The 21,841-nt window shown below is 40.4% G+C and overlaps 1 protein-coding gene across 10 annotated transcripts in view; it reads left to right on the top strand.

Moving 5' to 3' along the window:
• Nucleotides 1–21,841, top strand: part of grb10 (growth factor receptor bound protein 10) — a 138,726-nt gene that overhangs the window by 82,065 nt on the left and 34,820 nt on the right. For all 10 annotated transcript variants that reach the window (XM_012964319.3, XM_012964315.3, XM_018094551.2 and 7 more), the window contains 2 exons: nucleotides 11,586–11,802; nucleotides 15,707–15,845. In XM_012964319.3, the coding sequence (XP_012819773.1) occupies nucleotides 11,586–11,802; nucleotides 15,707–15,845 (356 nt within the window). The remainder of the gene's footprint in view (nucleotides 1–11,585; nucleotides 11,803–15,706; nucleotides 15,846–21,841) is intronic.

Genomic DNA, 21,841 nt, shown 5'->3' with positions numbered 1-21,841 from the left:
GTAAGGTTGTGTTATCTGAAAGTTTCTGTTGGTATCATAGCTGCAAATAGACTGAAGTGAACAAAACTGTAATAAGAAAAATAAAACTAACTTCTTTAAATGACCAGCATTTAAAACTTTTTCTTTAGGCTGATGTCCCATGCAGATATTTGTTGCCCACAATAGATATCTGCTGCCTTTCCAATGGCAACAAAGGGAGGGAAAGCTTCCTCCTGCAGGTGACTTTGAAACAATGAAGCAATGTGTAAAACTTTCCACCAGTGATTCCTTTTGTTGCTGGTGGAAAGGCATTTTGGAGAGATTAGTCACCCACGGTAGGAGAGCTCTGTTGCGGTCGACTAATCTCTCCATTTGACATGTCTAAATCTTGCTTGTTTTTAAACAACAATCCCATAGTTTCATTAATAAACTTTCAATAACATTACAAAGCCACCAAGTCTACAAGTCTAGTAATTCAAAAACTCTAATAAGATGGCAAAAGCAGCCCGTCTCTCATAGACAAGTAAAACACCAGACAATGACTGACTTGAGTGTAGACATAATGGGCTTGTTAAAAGGGAGAATTGTTTTCATACTTACTGTAATTCTCCTTTCTTGGTCACTCTCCAATCAGCATTACAATTAGGAAGGCCCCTCCCTCTCAAAACCTTTAAGTACATCCATAGGTACCTACCTACCTCGTCTAATACCAAGTACCAGACTACAGGGGTGGGAAATGCTGATATGGAGAGTGACCAGGAAAGAAGCATTACGGTAAGTATGAAAACAATTCTCCCTTTTCCTGTTCACTCCATATCCTCATTACAATTGGATCTACCAAGCCATGCTGAACCCAAAGGGGTGGGAACAAAAACAGAGACTTGAACTGCAAAAATAAATTTAATGAGGAAAAGGCCAGATGAGAGCCACCTCACAGATCTGTGCCGAAGGTACCTCTGCCCATGCTGCCCAAGAAGTTGATACAGTCCTGGTTGAGCGCGCCCTCAGACCCTCTGGAGCTAGCTTGCCTTGGATTTACATAGTAACATAGTTAGTTGGGTTGAAAAAAGACATACGTCCATCACGTTCAACCATAATGCCTATATCTAACCTGCCTAACTACTAATTGATCCAGAGGAAGGCAAAAAACCCCATCTGAAGCCTCTCTTGGCAGCATGGGCCAAGGTACCTTCGGCACAGATCTGTGAGGTGGCTCTCATCTGGCCTTTTCCTCATTAAATTTATGACTTGATAAGCCTTCTCAATGCAAATTGTAATCCATCTGCTAATGGTGGAAGTGGCAGCCGCCAGACCTTTCCGACACCCTGCAGGGATGACGAACAACTTGTCTGACCTCCTGAAAGAACTTGAGACCTCCAGATAGTGCTTTAGGCAACGAACTGTGTCAATCTTCTGCAATTCCTCCAGATTCTGCACATCCGAAGAAAAAATGGGTAAGGATATCTCCCTTTTAAGATAGAAAGTTGAGACCACCTTAGGCAGGAATGACTTGACTGGCTTGAGTATGACTCTGTCATGGAGAAAAGAGATATGCCCTGGACTGCATGAAAGGGCTTGTAACTCTCCCACTCTACATGCTGATGCTACAGCCACCAGGAATAAAGTCTTTAGAGTGACAAGCCAGGTGGAAATGGTTTCGAGAGGCTCGACGGAGCCCTTAAAACTAAAGGGAGACTCCACAGAGGAGGAGCCCTGACCTCTGGAGGACAGACCTTGAGAACTGCTTAGAAGAATCTCTTGACTATGGAGTCTTCGGCCCAGGATCTTCCAGACAAGGCTGACAGCGCTGAGACATGAACCTTGAGGGTTCTGTACTGCAATCCTTTGTCTAGACCTTCCTGTAGAAAACTCAAGACTTGGGAAAGAGACACTTCCTCCAATGGCAAGGCATTCTGAAATTTTCAGAAAAGAAACCTCTCCCAAATCCTGTAGTAAGCTGCAGAGGTGGAAGGCTTCCTAGCTTTTAACAGGGTATCAACAACATTCTTGGAGAGACCTAGCCCTGAAAGTCTTTTGCGCTCAGCCTCCAGGCCTGAAGGCAAAGAGCAGACTGGTTCAGATGTAAGAGAGAACCCTGATTCAGCAGATCTCTCCCCACGGGAAGGAGCCAAGGTGTCAGGAGCAGCCACAGGTGGGTGGCTGGCAGGTACAGCCACAGGTGGGTGGCTGGCAGGTAGGAGCCTATATGCTGTGTAATATGGATATAACGGATACTGTTGTATATAGGCAGAAGGCATATTGAGATGCAGAGACATTTATTAAGGATTCAGCAAGAAATACAAGTCCATAAAACAGGCCAATGGTCAGAGGCAGGCGGCAAAACAATACAAGTCCGTTAAGCAGGCAGAGGGTCAGGACTGGCAGCAGGCAAGGAGGGTCCGAATAACAGGCAGTGGTCAGGGGCAGGCTGAAGACAGAGTAGTCAAATAAATGGGCCGAGGTCAAATACCGGGAGATCCTACAGCAGTCAGGGACAGGAGACGAGGAACGGAACCAGGAAGGAGTCAGGCAGGTATGGTCACAGGAACACGGGCAGGTACGGGTGCAGGAACCAGGTAGGAGTCAGGCAGGTACGGACACAGGAATCACAAAAAGGGCTTAATGAACAAGCAACCAGGGGTTGCTTCTAACTGGCTTATAAAGCCCGATAATTGTCCAATTGCAACCACCTGGGCTTACTAAGGGAGGAGGAGGCGACAAGTCTGAACAATGGAGCAAAGAGGGGTGAATATAATGTTTAGGGCTGGATGCCCGAGGTCTCAAGTGGCTCAGCGGAGTAATGCAGAACCTGCCTAATATAGAGTCCAGAGTTCGAGTACAGGCAGGTCCTGACACAAGGAGTCTGCTTCCTGGTTTTCCATTCCAGGTAAGTATTCTGCCATCAGAAGAAACAGATTTCTCTCCGCCCAGGATAAGATAGGATGGACTTCCTGAAGCAGTGAACTGCTCTTCGTTCCCCCCTGCCTCTTGATTTAACAGACCGCAGATGTGTTGTCTATTAGAATCCTGACCACAGAAGCCTGAAGAGTCTGAGAAAAGCACTGAAGGGCCAACTTTGCTGCTCTAGGATCTCTAGGATATTGGAAGGAACTCCTGACTGTCTGACAGTCCACATTCCCTGGGCCCATTCGGAGCCCCAACCCAGGGTGGAGGCATCCGTTACTAACACCTTCCACTGGGGCCGAAAGAGAGGTAACCCCTTCTCAAGATTCTCCTTGGAAAGCCACCACTGGATTGAGTCTTTGAAGGACTGCGTCAGAAGAATGGACTGATTCCAATCCCTCTTGAATCTGTCCCATTGGTTCAGAAAAAGACATTAATCCAGTCTCATGTGCCATCGAGCCCACCTGGTGACGGGGATGGTTGAAGCCATGGTGCCCAGAAGAGACATCAGCTCTCTGGCTGAGACCTGATCCTTCTGCAGAAAAGCTTTTGCAAGACTGGTGATGGCCAAAATCTTCTGGGGAGGAAGAGAGACCCCTCGATGGTGTTGAACCAGGCTCCCAAATAGACGAGACTGCGCTGGACCAGCTGACTCTTCTCCTGATTTAGGAGCCATCCATAAGCTTCCAGAAAACAGATGACTCTGTCTCGATGAATCAACAGAACCTCCCTGCTTCTTGGTGAGAGGAGGATGTCATCCAAATAATGCCAGACGGAAATACCTTCCACTTTCAAGGCCACCACTAGTATAACTAACACTTTGAAAAACACCCTTGGAGCCGTGGACAGACCGAAAGGAAAGCACCGAAACTGAAAGTGCTTTCCGGCGATGGCAAATCGTAGAAAGCGTTGATGGGCCACTGAGATCGGAATATGGAGATAGGCATCCCTCAAATCGATGGAAAGGAGCCAATCCTCTGGAAGGATAGCGGAGATGATGGAGAAGATGGACTCCATCTTGAATTTCTGGACCCTCAGATGTTTCTTGATGAACCTGAGATCCAAGATGCATCTCCATCCCCTTGAGACCTTCTCTAGAAAGAAGACTGCGTAGACTCCCTTCCTTTGTTCTTCTACGGGAACTGGGACTACTACCTTCTCCTCCACCAACCAATGAATATAATGGGTCAGTACCTCTCTTTCTTCTGAGTTGGGAAAAGATGACACTGCGAATTGGTCGACTAATGGAAGAGAGGCGAACTCCAGCCGATAACCCCTTCTTAAAGCATCCAGGACCCAGCGATCCGAAATGGAGGAATGCCAGACATCTAGAAACCTTCCCAACCTGGCCCCTACCTCGCTGCCTATGGACGACTAGTCAGGAAGACTTTTTGGATGACTGAGAAGGCCTTGACTTGTCTCCTTTGGGAAAGCTGGCATGTCCCTTTTTCCAGGCAAAAGGCTTGAAACTTTCTCCTGTTGAGCTGGAAGAATAAGAAGGTCTACCCTTCCCTGAACCGCGGAAACTGGAGGACCTGAATGGAATGGTTTTTTGTTTCTTCTTTTCTTGGGGTAAGAAGAGCCCTAGAGATAACATCATCCAGCTACGGACCGAATAACCGAATGCCCTCAGAGGGAAGAGTGCAGAGGCTCATTTTGGAAGACATGTCAGCTGCCCAGGATCTTAGTCAGAGAGCCCGATGAGCTAAGACTGAGATGGCCATAGAACGCGCTGCCAGCCTAGTGTGATCCACTGCACATTCTGAGAACAAACCTGCTGCCAGCTTAAGTTCTGCCAGGCTTGAAGAGATCTCTTTGACATCAGCACCTTCCGTTAAGGCTCTGCCAATGCCATCAATCCAGAAGGACATAGCTTTGGCCACTGAGATTAAGGCTACGGCAGGCTTACAAGCCACCCCCGCCACCAAAAAACTTTCTTAAATCAGACTCCCCACGTCTGTCCTTAGGGTCTTTTAAGAGCGGAACAGTCATCGATGGGAAGAGTAGTTTTTTAGCCAGATGTATGACTTTATCAACGGAAGGGGCCATGACCCAATGATAAAGCTTAGGAAACCTTGTCCCTTGAGAGACAAAAGAAACCTTTTTAGAGGCCTGATCGCCGCTCTGATGGGTCTGCTGACTCCTAGTTGGAGATGGCAGAACTTTGAGAGTCTTAGAACTATCTGACTCCTGCTTCACTCCTAGAGTCAACTTGACTGCTTTGATCGATGGAGAGACTAGAGAGAGATCAAAGGAATCCCAAGCTCCCTCAGATTCCTCAATCCTCTGAAGGCATAGAGGCTGACAAACATTTGTCATCTGAAGAATCCTCCGAAGCCCAGGCATCTCCCTGAGCCCGAGATGTAAAGGAAGACTCAGGTTCCACAGAAGGGCCAATAGAAGCTTTGCAAAAATCCTTTCAACAGGAGCTACAAAACTTCTTCCCCATAAGCGGAGTGTTGAAACAGCCCACACACTCAGGTGAAGACGGAGTCCTAGCTTGGACTTTGTGCTTTTTGGAAAGACCATCTTGTGGCGAGCTGAAAAAAGGAAAGAGAAAACCGGAATGAGGAAGAAAATAAGGGAATAGAAGGAAAAAGAAAAGGAAGGAGGGACCTACCTAGCTTGGAAGGCAGAGGCATTTGAGCCTGAGGAATCCATGAAGGAAGGCAGAAAGTACCCCAAAACTAAAGGAACCGACAAAAAATGGGTGGGAAAAATACAATAAAAGCCAAAAAACACCGCCTTGAGCAAGCACCTACTGAGCAGGAGAGTGAGGCAGAAAAGGCAGCAGGAGTGGAAACTCCACCAGGCAGGAAGGCAGGGAACGCGATAGCGATGAAAACGCCAAGAAATTTAAACCCCCTGGCAGGAAGAAGGCATCGCAACCTCACTTCCACCCTTAGGAATGCATATTGAACCGCACTTCCGCCTTTTGGAACGCATCGTGAACCTCACTTCCGCCCTCTGGAGCGCAAACCGATAGAAGCTTGCAGAAGGACGCCAACTGCAGCAAAAACACTGGCGCCAGAAGAGAAAAGGATTCCCCTGTGACACGAGCAACTTCCAAGTCACCACCATGCCACCACCTCTGAGATCTGACACCCTGCACAGCCACAAGGTTCAACCAAGGACAAGTTACAGGAACGTACCCCGCTGTCTCCCAAACTTTACCAGAGGGGGAAGGAAAAACGGAAGCTCTCTGCCAATTCACCCAAGGATCATCAATGCACCTTAAAGAATAAGTAAACCCTTTTTTTTTCTATCAGTAAAATTACTCTAAACAGCCTCCTACCTTTGTCCCAGCATTCTGTCTAACCTTGTTCCTCAGTTAGACGTTAATCCTTTCCTTTGCTTCCTTGTACAGATTGAATCTCCGCCCCCACTTCCTGTTCAGGTCTCTCTTAAAAAAAGAAAAACCCTGCTAATGCACAGACTGGCTCCTGCTGCCTCCATGCATGCGCAGAAGGCTCTCCACTCCAACAACTGGTTGTGCATTGAAGAAAGAACTGAACAGGAAGTGGGGGCGGGGCTTCACTCTGCACAAGGAAGCAAAGGAAAGGATTAACTTCTAACTGAGGAATCAGTTCAGACAGAATGCTGGGACAAATTCTGGAGGCTGTTTAGAGTAATTTTACTTATTAGAAAAAAAGGTTTACTTATTCTTTAAGGAATATATCCAAACCGATAGAGACCCTGAAGGAACTGTAGACAAGGACAGAAAGAAAAAAGACGAGGTAGGTAGGTACCTAGTCTGGGCTGTAGGCGGGGGTGGGAGGGGCCTCCCTAATTGTAATGCTGATATGGAGTGACCAGGAAACAGTTTACATTCAAGTCTGAGGGGTATAAGTTTTGGTTGATTTTGGTCTATATGTATGTGTGTATGTGTTTATATAAGCATCATCATATTAACCATCATTAAAAAGAAAACAGGCTGGCCTTTTCTGTACTCATTTAGGACCTATCGCAAGATCCTAAATAAATACATAAATGCAAACCCTTGGGTTTGTTCTCACAGTATCCTAAACCAAATCTTTTACAGTCTCATTTTGCATAATGTCTAATATTGCCCACTGCTAGTGCCCACATAGCTTTCAGAGATTTTTGCTTCCCATAAGATTTCAGTTTAGACTTGGTACATTTCAATTTTTCACGCGACTGCAGGAACATTTTAGCGAAGTAAACTGCACGAGCTATACTAAATATTCTACTGCCTTTATTTATATGTATATATATATAACATACCTCGGGTGCTACATAACATACCTCGGGTGCTTGGTAAAAGGTTCCAATAGTATAAAAAAGACCAGCAACACCGGGATTTCTTGTGAAAAAAATCAAAACATATATTTAAAGTAGTAGTATATAATATATTACACACACTGTCTGGGAACCCCAGTTTTTATTGATTTGCTGTTTACATTGGATAAGACAGTGCCTTGTACTCAACACCATCTAAGCTGCACAAGTCTGTGTTTATGACAAAATAATCCCGTTGCTTTTTGTTTCAATGTTTTTTTATGTGTCTGAAACCGCAGTGCTACAAATTACTGAAAGATTCTTTATCCAAGAAAACTGTAGGTCCCACACATTAAATATCCCGTTCCTGTACTGGACAGTCAGCACATTTCATAATACAAAATACGTTACAAATAGTTCCTTTCCTTAAATTTACTTCAATCATGTTACTTTGTAGCAATGCTTGAATTTTATTTTAAGGTCACTACCTCCATCTACTGGACATTATGTGTATTTTTCACATTTGTTACTTGTTTAGAATTTGTATAATGCTGTTAGCATATTGATCTTTAAGGCTGTTTACTTGCTAAAATATTTGGCATCCTTTAAGGCGATTTGTGGTGTGGTTTATAAGCACAGCTGAACCTCAAATTTGAAAGGCCTGTTCACAAAATGAGAGCAGATTTTGGTTGGATGGTGATTGTATCACAAACTTTGTCCAAGTATCAGATGTACTCTGATGGATGCAGATAGAGTGTTAATGCCTTGGCTACCTTTTATTATTTTTTATTAGTGGGTATAAATTCTGAAGCTAACTAGATAAAAAGATATTGAAACGAGCAACTCTTATGGGGTTAAAATAAGTTTATTATACAAAGATTTTCTCAAAGGGGTGTCCCCTGTCCATTCTAGTTTCTCCACTGCTTTCATGGTGAGCTGAAACCACAAAACCATTAATGTGCTTGTCTTTTACATTTATATTATATTTTTATTACAGCCCCTTTAAGGGACACACACTCAATCAAAATATGGGGGGGGGTAGATATTTTTTTTTTCCAAATTGCTTGTAATTTTACTTGCTGTAAGCAGACTTTCGATGTCTACTTATTTTTATGCTCTGCAAAAATTTGCTACTGTTGCTTGTTTTACCTGGATCTCTTGGATTCTCTGGCAGTGATAGCCTGCCAGCTTGGCTTGCTCAGTTGTGTTCAGCACTCCTATGTCTTATGTGCATGGCAGACAGACACAGAAATCTTTGTCGACTATAGTAAATGACCAAATTGTTTAATTCTACCTTTTTAGAGCAGAGAGGATGTGTAGACCACTGCTGATGAAGTGATTGTGGTTTCATTGAAACCATTGCTAATTCAGATGTTTAAAAGACTGCATAAATAAGAGATATCCCCCTTGCTGTCTGTTACTTTTCACACTTGGTTTGGTGCCAGCCTATTTCTTTTTTCACTTTATTCAAAGGCCATTTACTCTAGGACAAAACATGAATTGTTATCAAGGTGACCTCCAAGATAACTGAGACCCTCTTTAGAAACTGTTGCTTAAAATGAGGTGATGTCATTTTGCGTGGTCCATTATAAAGCAAACTTGTCCCAGCTTGTAGTCTGTTAGCTGTCTGTTCCATTTGTGCAGCCCCTGGCAGGTTTACCATCTTTGTGCCATGTTTTGGCATGGCAAAAGGGTATGGGGGAAATACGTGCAATCTCCAAATATGTTTTGTATGTTAAAAGTTGGCTTGCTCTAAATAACATAACACAAGTACAAATCTGTAGAACAAGTACCCTACATATATGGTACCTTGTTCTATATTCACTTCCAGTGTCTGTCGGAGAACTGTAAAATATGCAATACTGCCCATGTCTAAAGCCATTGACAATGTCAGGCAGGTCTCTGCATTTGAATTTGTATAGACCTATAGCAGTTCTGTGTAATATTGTATGCTCACTTTTAGAACAGTTCCGAATCCATTTGTGTAGCTTCTCAAATTATTATATGGCTTATACTAGTTATCTTCAAGAAGTGTTTCAGATGTTTCTAAAGTACAACTCCCAGAATCCTAATTATAGCCGTTGGGTGCCTTTAGGTTTTGAGAAACTGTAGCTCGTTGACTGCTGTGCCAACAGGGAGAAAATTGCTGGATTTTACCATGCTTTTGTACCCTTTTTATCCATCTTCATCTCTTCTCTTTTCTGATCTGGTACGGACTCTGTTATCGTTATAATTAGCATCAATTTTGCACTAGATCTTGCCAGACTAATTTAGTCGCCTTTTATGAGGAGGTGAGCAGGAACCTTGATGCTGGAATGGCAGTTGATGTCATCTACTTGGACTTTGCTAAAGCGTTTGATACAGTACCTCACAGAAGGTTAATGATCAAATTAAGGAATATTGGCCTAGAACATAATATTTGTAATTGGATAGAGAACTGGCTGAAGGATAGAGTACAAAGAGTGGTTGTAAATGGAACATTTTCTAATTGGACCAGTGTGGTTAGTGGAGTACCGCAGGGGTCAGTCCTTGGGCCTTTGCTTTTTAACTTGTTTATTAATGACCTGGAGGTGGGCATAGACAGTACTGTTTCTATTTTTGCTGATGACACTAAATTGTGCAAAACTATAAGTTCCATGCAGGATGCTGCCGCTTTGCAGAGCGATTTGACAAAATTAGATAACTGGGCAGCAAACTGGAAAATGAGGTTCAATGTTGATAAGTGCAAAGTTATGCACTTTGGTAGAAATAATATAAACGCAAAAATTCTGTGGCTACTAAAGCAAATAAAGTGCTGTCTTGTATAAAAAAGGGCATTGACTCAAGCTATGAGAACATAATTTTGCCCCTTTATAGGTCCCTGGTAAGGCCTCACCTTGAGTATGCAGTGCAGTTTTGGGCTCCAGTCCTTAAGAAGGATATTAATGAGCTGGAGAAAGTGCAGAGACGTGCAACTAAACTGGTTAAGGGGATGGAAGATTTAAACTATGAGGTGAGACTGTCGAGGTTGGGGTTGTTCTCTCTGGAAAAGAGGCGCTTGCGAGGGGACATGATTACTCTGTACAAGTACATTAGAGGGGATTATAGGCAGTTGGGGGATGTTCTTTTTTCCCATAAAAACAATCAGCGCACCAGAGGTCACCCCTTTAGATTAGAGGAAAGGAGCTTCCATTTGAAGCAGCGTAGGTGGTTTTTCACGGTGAGGGCAGTGAGGTTATGGAATGCCCTTCCTAGTGATGTGGTAATGGCAGATTCTGTTAATGCCTTTAAGAGGGGCCTGGATGAGTTCTTGATCAATCAGAATATCCAAGGCTATTGTGATACTAATATCTACAGTTAGTACTAGTGGTTGTATATATAGTGTATGTATGTGAGTGTATAGATTGGTAGGTGTGGGTTAAGTGTGCTGGGTTTACTTGGATGGGTTGAACTTGATGGACACTGGTCTTTTTTCAACCCTATGTAACTATGTAACTATGTAACTAATCTCCTGAACTATGGGAAAGATGCACAGCCTTTCAATAATTTTATCCTTTAAAATATTAATCACACCTCAACTTTTATCAAGGTCTTTTGAAGACCAACAATTAGATCTATCAATTTATTCCCGTTTGCCATTGTACTGGTATGTTTGACATGAATTCAAATCTTTGCCAGGGTCTATTTTAATTTATAGTGTTTTTCCTTCAACAAAGAGAATTGCTGTTTTATTCTAAATAGCTTTTCAAGTGCATGGGTTGTTGATGAAGGGTCACACCACACTTTATATTGTCCTGTGACCTGCATCCATGCCAGCTTTATTAATGCATTTTGTCTTTACTTTGGCTTACTTTTTCACTGAAGTGAGATTAACTGCTATTTTTTTATAATTTAGTGTTTTAATAAATTAAATAGAATTCTCATGATTTTCTTGAAATCTTACCCCTGTATGTGCTATTTGCAGACAATTTTTCCAGCCAGAAAAATGGCTACAATAAGAAAGGATTGCACTCTGGGTGGATTTTGGTGGGTTTCTGGCAAATTGACAGGTGTTCGTTACCCTTAGGTATATCTTCTCAGTTTCACTGAGAAGTGACTGCTTGTGAGTAAGGATTTTGTCCAGAGGCATAGATTTGGCCAAATCTGAATCCCGCCAAATGGCTGAATCCCTAACCGAATCCTGGATTTGATATATCTAATGTAAAACCAACACAGTAAGTGTTAAATAAACTTTAATACCTTAAATACGGAGGTCTCATTTCTAGATACCCATATAGCCCTAAATTGATATTATGCCTTTCCTTTTGTAATGCAAGGTATTATTCACATGTTCACTTACTTAAATTATGCTTAATAAGACCTTACATTTAATGTAGAAAGAGCACTTGATGCATTTACCTGATAATTGTAACTATCTTTTCCATGTTTGAGTATCAGAATGTTCTTTTCTTATTCCCTCTTTTAACGTATAATTTTCCATTTAGATGATGATGTTGATCTAGAGGCCCTGGTAAATGATATGAACTCCTCACTGGACAACCTTTACTCCACATGCACCAGTGTCTCTGAATCTGTGCCACTTTTAAAAAATGGTCAGCTTAACAGAAGCCAACTACCAAACTCAGGAACCAACTCTCTTCCGTCCATGCCTCATAAACAGAAGCTTCAGCGTTCCCAACCAATGCATATACATGCAGTCCGGTAAGAAGACAAATGATGCGAGAATTTGATTTCCCAACCAGTGATGAATGTTCTTTGTGTGCTTCCATCTTGGCTTAAAAGAAATTGTCCTTTACACTTGGTTAACTGGATTTTGCTGTACTTATGCCAAGTTTTTTTTTTCAGTTAGTTTACATCACATTTAACATAACATTCTGCGCAGAGAAGTCAGTTTGAATGTATTAGGATTTCTACTTTCATGAAAGTAGTGCTTTTATAGATGACGATGATTGGAGTCTTTAAGTATTTTTGGCTTCATGCTGTCTGCGTGAGTTGTTGGGCACTTACTGCGCCTGCATTTTGTTGTTAAAGGAGAAGGAAAGGTAAAACTAAGCTTTATCAGAAAGGTCTATGTAAATACAGACATAAGCACTAACAGAAACGCTGCACTGAGTTCTCTTTCAAAAGATACAGGATTTCTGTTTGTTTTCCTGTACCAGAGACTCGCAGCTCTCTCCTCTCTCCCATCTCCTGCTCCCCCCTCCTTCAAGAATGCTAAGAACTCTCTCCCCCCCCCTTAGGAATGTGTGATCTAAGCCAATCAGCAGGAAGCTTCCTCATAGTCTTACAAATTGAGCATGTACACGGCCTCGGTGCAGGAGGGAGGCATTATGGGAACTTTCTTTACACAGCTCAGCGGGTTTTTTTTTTCCTATGAGGCTTCTGATCATCTGAACGGGAGAAATATGGGGAGACTTAAGGGCACTATTGAGAGAACTGAAGGTATGCCTTTCCTTCTCCTTAAAGGAGAAGAAAAGTCATTTTGGCATTTTACTGACAGTAAATTATACCACATTAGTGCTACCTAGAATACTTTATTTATTCTGCAGAAAGCATTACCATACATGAGTAAAGAGCCCTAGAAGCTTTCTCTGTTTAAGATTGCAGCTGTCATTTTAGCTTGGTCTTCATATCTTCCTGATTGCAGCTTAGCCGTTATAGCTCAGATTGCACATTCCTAAGGGTGGGGGGAATGAGTTTAATGAATTCTTATGGGAGGTGGGAACAGGAGAGAGGAGAGAACTGCGCAGACTCTGCCCCAGGGAGTGAAGGATTTTTCTGAGAGAGGAAGTCAGATACCCTAACAACATGTTTACAAAAAAGGAGACAAGAAATCTTGTGTTTCTTTTGATAGAGTGCAGCATTACTGTAAGTGCTTATGGCTGTATTTACATAGATGTTTCTGGAAAAGCTTTCTTAGTTTTTATAATTATAATATCCATTTATTAATCATTTGCAGTATACAAGATTAAAGGCATGCTAGAATAGTCTTTGGTATAAAAGATGGCTAATGGGTTTGTCTTTTGTCCTGAAGTTGCCAATCTCGCTATGCAAATAGTCTAGCCTGTTATCATCAGACTCTAACATGAAAGTCTGTTCATGTCTCTTTATATACTGCTTCAATCTGTAGCACATGTTTGTTACTTTGCAACAAACCTGTCAGAAGAATTCTTCATTCCCAGGGCCAGAGTCTGTGCAGCTCTCTCCTCTCTCCCTTCTCCTGCTCACCCGTTCCATAGGAATTCATAAAACTCACTCCCCCTCCCAGCAGAATGTGTAATCTATGATGCACACTGCTAGAACTTCAGCATGGAAGCTACTGAGACCAAGCTAAAATGGCAGCTGCTATCTGAAGCAAACAGATGTAGCTTCTAGGGCTGTTTACTTAGGTATGGTAAAGCTTTCTACAGATTAAATATAGCTTGCTAGGTAGCACTGATGTGGCTAATCGTTGGCATTGAAATGCCAAAATGCCTTTCCTTCTCCTTTATTATTTCTACACTACATACTTTTGTTACTGATTCTCTCTCACAGTGGCTATTGCTGCTGCTTTGCAGTGCTGAGGTCCTAGGTCCTGTTAGGACTTGTATGTTCTCCCTCTGCTTGCATGGGTTTTTTTGGGTCCTCAGAGTTTCCTGTCAGACTCCGAAAACATACAGGTAGGTAACCTGGCTCCTGATAATATTTACCACACACATTGTGTGTGAATCGGATACTTTGATTGTAAGCTTCACTGGGGCAGAGACTGTAAATTATGTTTTAACTTCCTGAAAACAAAGATATTTGCTTTTGTTATGTATTTTACCTTTTAATAACATTGACATCACACATGATTTATTAACTAGGCCAGTATAATGCAAGCTAGGTGAAAACCCTAATGATTTTACAAGCATGCAATATTTATATTAATCTAAAATGTTCTATTTGTGAATGAAAATTAACTCACATCTGTTCCATTAAAAATGGAGCAATATTTCTGTTATTATTGTGCTAATAGAAAGACCATGTTAAAGAAATTGATTTGTAATAGCAAAAATGGTACATATATTAAACCCTTATATAGAATTTTCTACATTTCCGGTTAGCAATTACCACTTTGTCTGCTTTGATGAGCTCACCTTTAGTCTGTGGGCTGATTGCAATCCTATAACGTATAAATAATAAATGACTGAGAATAACTCCCTTTGCTGAATTAAAAATACCAGAAGTATAGTAAGCCTCCATGCTTCGAAAATGTATGGACCTCATGTATAACTTTTCTGTTCCATATGCATGGGTAGCTGCCATTTTGAACTAGATAATACTTCTGTAGGAGAATTGCTATTTGGCTGTTTCTTTTTCTAACAACCAGGCAATTTGATTCTGAGAGGAAAATGAATGTGAATACTTATCTAAATACAATTTTAGCCTAACACAGCAATAGTATTTGGCTTTAGGGGATCAGCTACATCAAAAAATATTTTAAACTGATAAAAGAGGGAAACATGTAATTCACTGTGTATTCCTTTTAGTCATAATAATAATAATAATAATAATAATAAAAAAAATATGGTAATCCAAATTACGGAAAGATCCCTTTTCCAGAAAATCCCAGGTCCTGAGCATTCTGGATAATAGATCCCATACATATATCTACAAATATAATTCTATGCAAAGAGCAGCACAGGGCATATAGGTAAATAGCCCTGGTGCTAGTACAAAGCCTAAATATAATACAAAGAATGGCACTCCAGCAAGTCTTGATAAAGTCAGATAGTTTTATTAACCTTGTAGCCCAATGTTTTGGTCACAGCAAGAAATGTCTCTGGCTGTGATTGAAAATTGGCCTACTAGGTAAATAACACTGTTTGCCTTTATCAATACTTGTCATACATCCTGCTGGCCATTTTTGTGCAATTCCTCATTCTGGACTTTTCCAGTAGGTTATGAGGACAACTGGAAGCTTTATTTGTCCACTACAGGCTCTGCCATCTCCTCTTCTGAAGGAAGACTAAAAGTGGTACCCTGTTATAAAGGTATGTCTTGTTCCACCTAAGGTAGTACTTGCTGAGATGCAGGGGAATGAGTGGAGAGTATTAGTCTACCAGGTCCTGTTGTGTCAAATTACCTGCAGTATGGGCTGACATTTAGAATTTGAAGAAGCTGGAGGATATTTATGGTCTGGTATTTTTATTTTAGTTCAAGAGGATTTTTTTCTACCTATCTGAATTCACACATGAGATGGTTATGAAAAACAGCTAGAATTTAGTTTGGCACTTGCTTCAGAGATTACTTAACAAACTAATTCAACATAAGTTTATGGGGGGATTATAGTAACCGGCAATACTGGAAAAAAAAATATATGTATATATTTTTTATATATACAGACATAGTCATGTAGTGACGCACTCAGACTTCGTAGTAAGCGTGCAAAAAAAAAATAAATTATTTGGCGATATGGATATACTCTTTTAGCAAGTACTAGTGCACTGGGGCACTTGTTTGATTTCTAATATAGTCTAGGTGGCGGTGCACTGAAAATTAGAGATCGCCCCAGTGCTGTCTGTAAAACAAAATATATATATATATATATCTGAATTTATTTCATTTTAATATTTTTTTTTAGGCGTCTCCAAGAGGAACAGCTGCGCACATCATCTTTGCCGGCAATTCCAAATCCATTTCCAGAACTTTGCACTCCAGCCAGTTCACCAGTTCTTGTACCAGGGTCTTTACCTCAAAATCAGCCAGTAGGCAAGAAAAGTGTAAGTATCTCTTATTTTTATGCAGTAGTGTTTATATATTCAATTTAGTTCAGGTTTATTGTCATATACACAAAGTACAATGTAAATAGTGCAATAAAATACTTACTTGAATGCCTTATATAATATCTAAACTGTGTTTATGTAGTGTTTACTATTAAATGTTTTTTTTTTTTTGCAGTATCATAACCTAATCCCCATGGGCCCAGGTGCATAATATGTAAATGTTGAATTAAATGTTTTTAGTCCAGTTCTGCACTTGATCAGGGAACATGGCTCTTTCATACAGGTTGTTTGCCCCTATGCCCCAGGTTTGAGCATGCTCAATGCCCCACTCCACTTGCTTTCCCTTGTTTATTTACCAGAATCTTATTTTCAGAAGCGGTGTTCTGGTCACATACCTGCATCAGTAGTAGTCAAAGAATTTCTAAAGATGCATAGGCTTTTTGACTTTTGAAGAGTAGGAAACTATTGCTCCTGTACCAAGATGGCAGCCTTGCACTTTTAACTAGCACAGAAATTAAACTTGCCAGTAAATCACTAATGCAGTACCTTTGATTTAAAAAAAAAAAAAAAAAAAATATATATAATATATAACATGGCATTTTAGTGGATAGAATCTTTACAGCAAAAGTCTAGCATCCTTCAAAAGAATTGAAAAGTTTTAATCAAAAGGGAAATATACCCCACTTTTTGAGCTTATTCAGTTAGATTCTGCAGTTTGAAAGGCAGCTGTTATACCCCGAGAAACTACTCCCCACATCCATGATGGATTCTGGGGCTTAATGTCCTTCTGCTTTCCATAGTGGGTGGTGCCAAAATTATCTGGAAAGCAGGTGAAGAAGGGGTTGCATTGGTCTGTGAGCCTAAGGTGGGGATTTGGTATGATAAGCACATAAGCCCATATTTTTCATTTCATGTTTATTGGAAAGATATAAACTTCTGGAAACTACTGCATATAAAATGACATTCTAAATTTAGGGTGTGTAATAGAGGACTAGGTTCATCAGTGAATGTCATGAACCATGAATTCAACAGGCAAGGGAAAACACTTCACAGCTCATATTGGTTGTAAGCTTGCTATTTAGAGTGATTTTTGTAGTCTGATAATGTGCTTCTGCTTTATAAACCATATAATTTGGCTGGAAGTTCACCCTTTAGTGCCACATTGAGTTGTGCCCGAACTGGGTGGCTGCGCTGACCTAGATTTCCTGGAAAAACTCCTGTGCCTTCTCTCTGTTCTTGGGAGACACAGGGTATTATCAGCACAGAGTTTGATAAACAAAAAGCTGGTGAGATCATTCTTGTGTTGGAGACCTCAGTGCATGAAATTGGGAAATACAGTACTTTAATTGCTACAGTATTTTTGGCAAGTCCTTCTGAGTTAGTTATTGATTTTTTTTCCCACTTCATTATTTTCTTGCATATTATATGTGTCATTTCTTTTTGCACTCATAATTCACTCTGCAAAACTTGAGAAACTAAATGGGTAAAGGTATTACATTATTAGATTAATTTTAGATTAATTATTAGATTAATATTAGATTAACAGATGTACAGTATATAAACTAAAATCGGAGTTAGGGCTGAAGTGCTGGAGGGCTCTTCAGTAGCTCCCTGTTGGGGAATGGATGCTGGAGGCTGTATTTCAATTGCAATTGAAAAAAAAACATTAATCAAATAGTATATTAACAATTTTACTTGAAACAATTTCTGATCAAATGCACCCTTATAAGACTTTAGGCTCAAGAACAAGTTGTCTCAGCCTAACCATAAATCTTTTAGTGCTGGAAATGTCATTTGCAAATGTGTTCCTGCCTTATTCTGTGCTATACTGCAATGGAAGGCTAAGGGCGCCAGTGCATCATTATCTTGCAACTAAATGAATTTTAACAAGCTTGGCTCAAACTGGTTGTTTACTTATCATATATAAAGATGAGGGATTTATTAAAGGCCTTATTCATTTTAAAGGGATCTCCACCCTTAAGCTGTTTTGCTTAATGAAAGAAATAATAAGCAGATTTCTGATATGCATTAATTTCACTATGTTCAGGGGTGTTATTTGTAAATGTAATTGCAATTATGCAATTTTGTCCTCTACTCTCACTGCTGGTTCTGACCCTTGAAGCAATGTATCTGAAGTTAGTTCAAGTCTGCTAAGCAGTTGGGAGATACATGCTGCTACTTTGTTTAAGGAATCAGAACCAGCAGTTCAAAGAATGTGAACAGATACAGTTTTCAGTTATGTTTACAAATGGCTTGAAAACCATTGGAATATTTGACATGAATAGAATGCTTGGAATTACTTGTTATTTTGATGTGAAAAAACAGTATTTTAGTTGGTCAGCCTCTTTAATTGCCAATAGAACATCATTCTTGCACTATTTTTTTCTTACACAACCTCTGGTTTCATATTACATTTTAAATTCAACTGGAACAGAGACTAATGTGTCGGATGAAATATTCTCTATAAAGTTCCATTTATATGTTGGGTCTATAAATAGAAAATAAAATGTTTTGGTCACCCTTTATGTGCCCCATGTGGACTGCCTAGCTGTGGACTTTAAACTGATATCTAGTTGGAGTTCTACTAAACCTAGAATCTATGCAGGGATTGCAATGATTGTCTGGAAGATAAATAAGAGCATGCATGAAAAGAATAAATGGGGGAAAAAAGTAAAAACAAAGGTCCAGAAAGACGACTTTTGTTTAGAATGTTGCTGTCAAGTCCAGTATTAAGTTCTACTGCCCTTTTTATTTTTGTGCATTGATTTGCAAATCGGGTATGTCATCCCATCAGTGCCTTGTCTGTCAGTCTTTGAGGTAGATGCTTGATCTGGCCATTTTTGCAGCAGATCATTGATCGGTAATCTAAGGTTCAAAATTGGCAGATGCGCAAAGACGTCTCAAGCATTTGCTTGGTTAATAGTGCACTGCCTATATTTCAAAATTGCTTACCTTAGAAACGGTTATATTAATATTCCAATGAACCATAGAATGATTCTGTGATGTGTTAGGTCAAATGCTTTTTCTCCTGCATGTTATTTTGGGAATTTGAGTGGGTAGATAAAACATGCTTCCTTGATAATGATATCTGGCAGGCATACGTTAGTACTTAGTAGTACAGGTATTGGACCCCTTATCCGGAAACCCATTATCCAGAAAGCTCCAAATTACGGAAAGCATGTCTCCCATAGACTCCATTTTAATGTGATACTGACACTGAATACTGATTCACTCGTAGAGGAAGATTATATATACATACATACATATATATATACATATATATATATACACACACATATATATATATATATATATATATATATATATATATATATATATATATATATATATATATATATATATATATATATATATATATATAAAGCAAGACAGTGAGCCGCACACACAGGGACTTAGAAAACAAAAAAAATTTTATTAATGAAAAAAATCCATATACACATACACATACACATATACATATACACATATACATATATATGTAGATGGTATGCTGAAATAAATCACTGACCTGATTGATGCTGTAGCTGTGAGTGCTTTCTACTGTTGAGTTTGATGCATTATTTTTGTCAGCACCCAGCCTGTGCCCGATACTGGTGAGTGCCGATTCTTTACAAGACTATATATATATATATATATGTATATATATATATATATATATATATATATGTATATACACAGTGGCTTGCAAAAGTATTCGGGCCCCCTTGAACTTTTCCACATTTTGTCACATTACAGCCACAAACATGAATTAATTTTATTGGAATTCCACGTGAAAGACCAATACAAAGTGGTGTACACGTGAGAAGTGGAACGAAAATCATACATGATTCCAAACATTTTTTACAAATAAATAACTGCAAAGTGGGCTGTGCGTAATTATTCAGCCCCCTTTGGTCTGAGTGCAGTCAGTTGCCCATAGACATTGCCTGATGAGTGCTAATGACTAAATAGAGTGCACCTGTGTGTAATCTAATGTCAGTATAAATGCAGCTGCTCTGTGACAGCCTCAGAGGTTGTCTAAGAGAATATTGGGAGCAACAACACCATGAAGTCCAAAGAACACACCAGACAGGTCAGGGATAAAGTTATTGAGAAATTTAAACCAGGCTTAGGCTACAAAAAGATTCCCAAAGCCTTGAACATCCTACGGAGCACTGTTCAAGCGAACATTCAGAAATGGAAGGAGTATGGCACAACTGTAAACCTACCAAGACAAGGCCGTCCACCTAAACTCACAGGCCGAACAAGGAGAGCGCTTATCAGAAATGCAGCCAAGAGGCCCATGGTGACTCTGGACGAGCTGCAGAGATCTACAGCTCAGGTGGAGGACAACTATTAGTCGTGCACTGCACAAAGTTGGCCTTTATGGAAGAGTGTCAAGAATAAAGCCATTGTTAACAGAAAACCATAAGAAGTCCCGTTTGCCACAAGCCATGTGGGGGACACAGCAAACATGTGGAAGAAGGTGCTCTGGTCAGATGAGACCAAAATGGAACTTTTTGGCCAAAATGAAAAACACTATGTGTGGCGGAAAAATAACACTGCACATCACTCTGAACACACCAACCCCACTGTCAAATATGGTGGTGGCAGCATCATGCTCTGGGGGTGCTTCTTTCAGCAGGGACAGGGAAGCTGGTCACAGTTGATGGGAAGATGGATGGAGCCAAATACAGGGCAATCTTGGAAGAAAACCTCTTGGAGTCTGCAAAAGACTTGAGACTGGGGAGGAGGTTCACCTTCCAGCAGGACAACGACCCTAAACATAAAGCCAGGGCAACAATGGAATGGTTTAAAACAAAACATATCCATGTGTTAGAATGGCCCAGTCAAAGTCCAGATCTAAATCCAATTGAGAATCTGTGGCAAGATCTGAAAACTGCTGTTCACAAACGCTGTCCATCTAATCTGACTGAGCTGGAGCTGTTTTGCAAAGAAGAATGGGCAAGGATTTCAGTCTCTAGATGTGCAAAGCTGGTAGAGACATAACCTAAAAGACTGGCAGCTGTAATTGCAGCAAAAGGCGGTTCTACAAAGTATTGACTCAGGGGTCTGAATAATTATGCACACCCCACTTTGCAGTTATTTATTTGTAAAAAATGTTTGGAATCATGTATGATTTTCCTTCCACTTCTCACGTGTACACCACTTTGTATTGGTCTTTCACGTGGAATTCCAATAAAATTGATTCATGTTTGTGGCTGTAATGTGACAAAATGTGGAAAAGTTCAAGGGGGCCGAATACTTTTGCAAGCCACTGTATGTGTGTATATATATCATATGAAAAAGTTTGGGAACCCCTCTCAGCCTGCAACAAAAAAGATAACGGTGGTATTTCTATCATTTCCCAGGAACATCTGTGTACTGAGGCCTTTTCTGAGCAAAGATTTTTAGTGAAGCAGTACCTAGTTGTATGAAATGAAATCAGATGTGAAAAACTGGCTGTGCGTAAATGTGGGTACCTTGTAATTTTGCTAATTTGAATGCATGTTACTGCTCAATACTGATTACTGGCAACACCAAATTGGTTGGATTAGCTCGTTAAGCCTTAAACTTCATAGGCAGGTGTGTCCATTCGTGAGAAAATGTATTTAAGGTAGCCAATTGCAAGTTGTGCTTCTGTTTGACTCTCCTCTGAAGAGTGACAGCAGGGGATTCTCAAAGCAACTTTCAAAAGAGAGAAAACATAGATTGTTCAATATCATCTTAGAGGTTTAAACTGTCAGTTTCAACTGTAAGGAATGTAATCAGGAAATGGAAGGCCACAGGCACAGTTGCTGTAAAAACCCAGGTCTGGCAGGCCAAGAAAAATACAGGAGCGGCATATGCGGAGGATTGTGAAAATGGTTACAGACAACCCAAATATCACCTCCAAAGACCTGCAAGAACATCTTGCTGCAGATGGTGATCTTGTGATCAGATCTGTACATCATTCTACAATTCAGCGCAATTTGCACAAAGAACATCCGTAT

This window comes from Xenopus tropicalis, chromosome 6 (genome assembly GCF_000004195.4).
Source record: "Xenopus tropicalis strain Nigerian chromosome 6, UCB_Xtro_10.0, whole genome shotgun sequence".
Taxonomy (NCBI): domain Eukaryota; kingdom Metazoa; phylum Chordata; class Amphibia; order Anura; family Pipidae; genus Xenopus; species Xenopus tropicalis.
The sequence above is the reverse complement of the archived record's forward strand: the minus strand, read 5'-3'. Positions and strand labels throughout refer to the sequence as shown.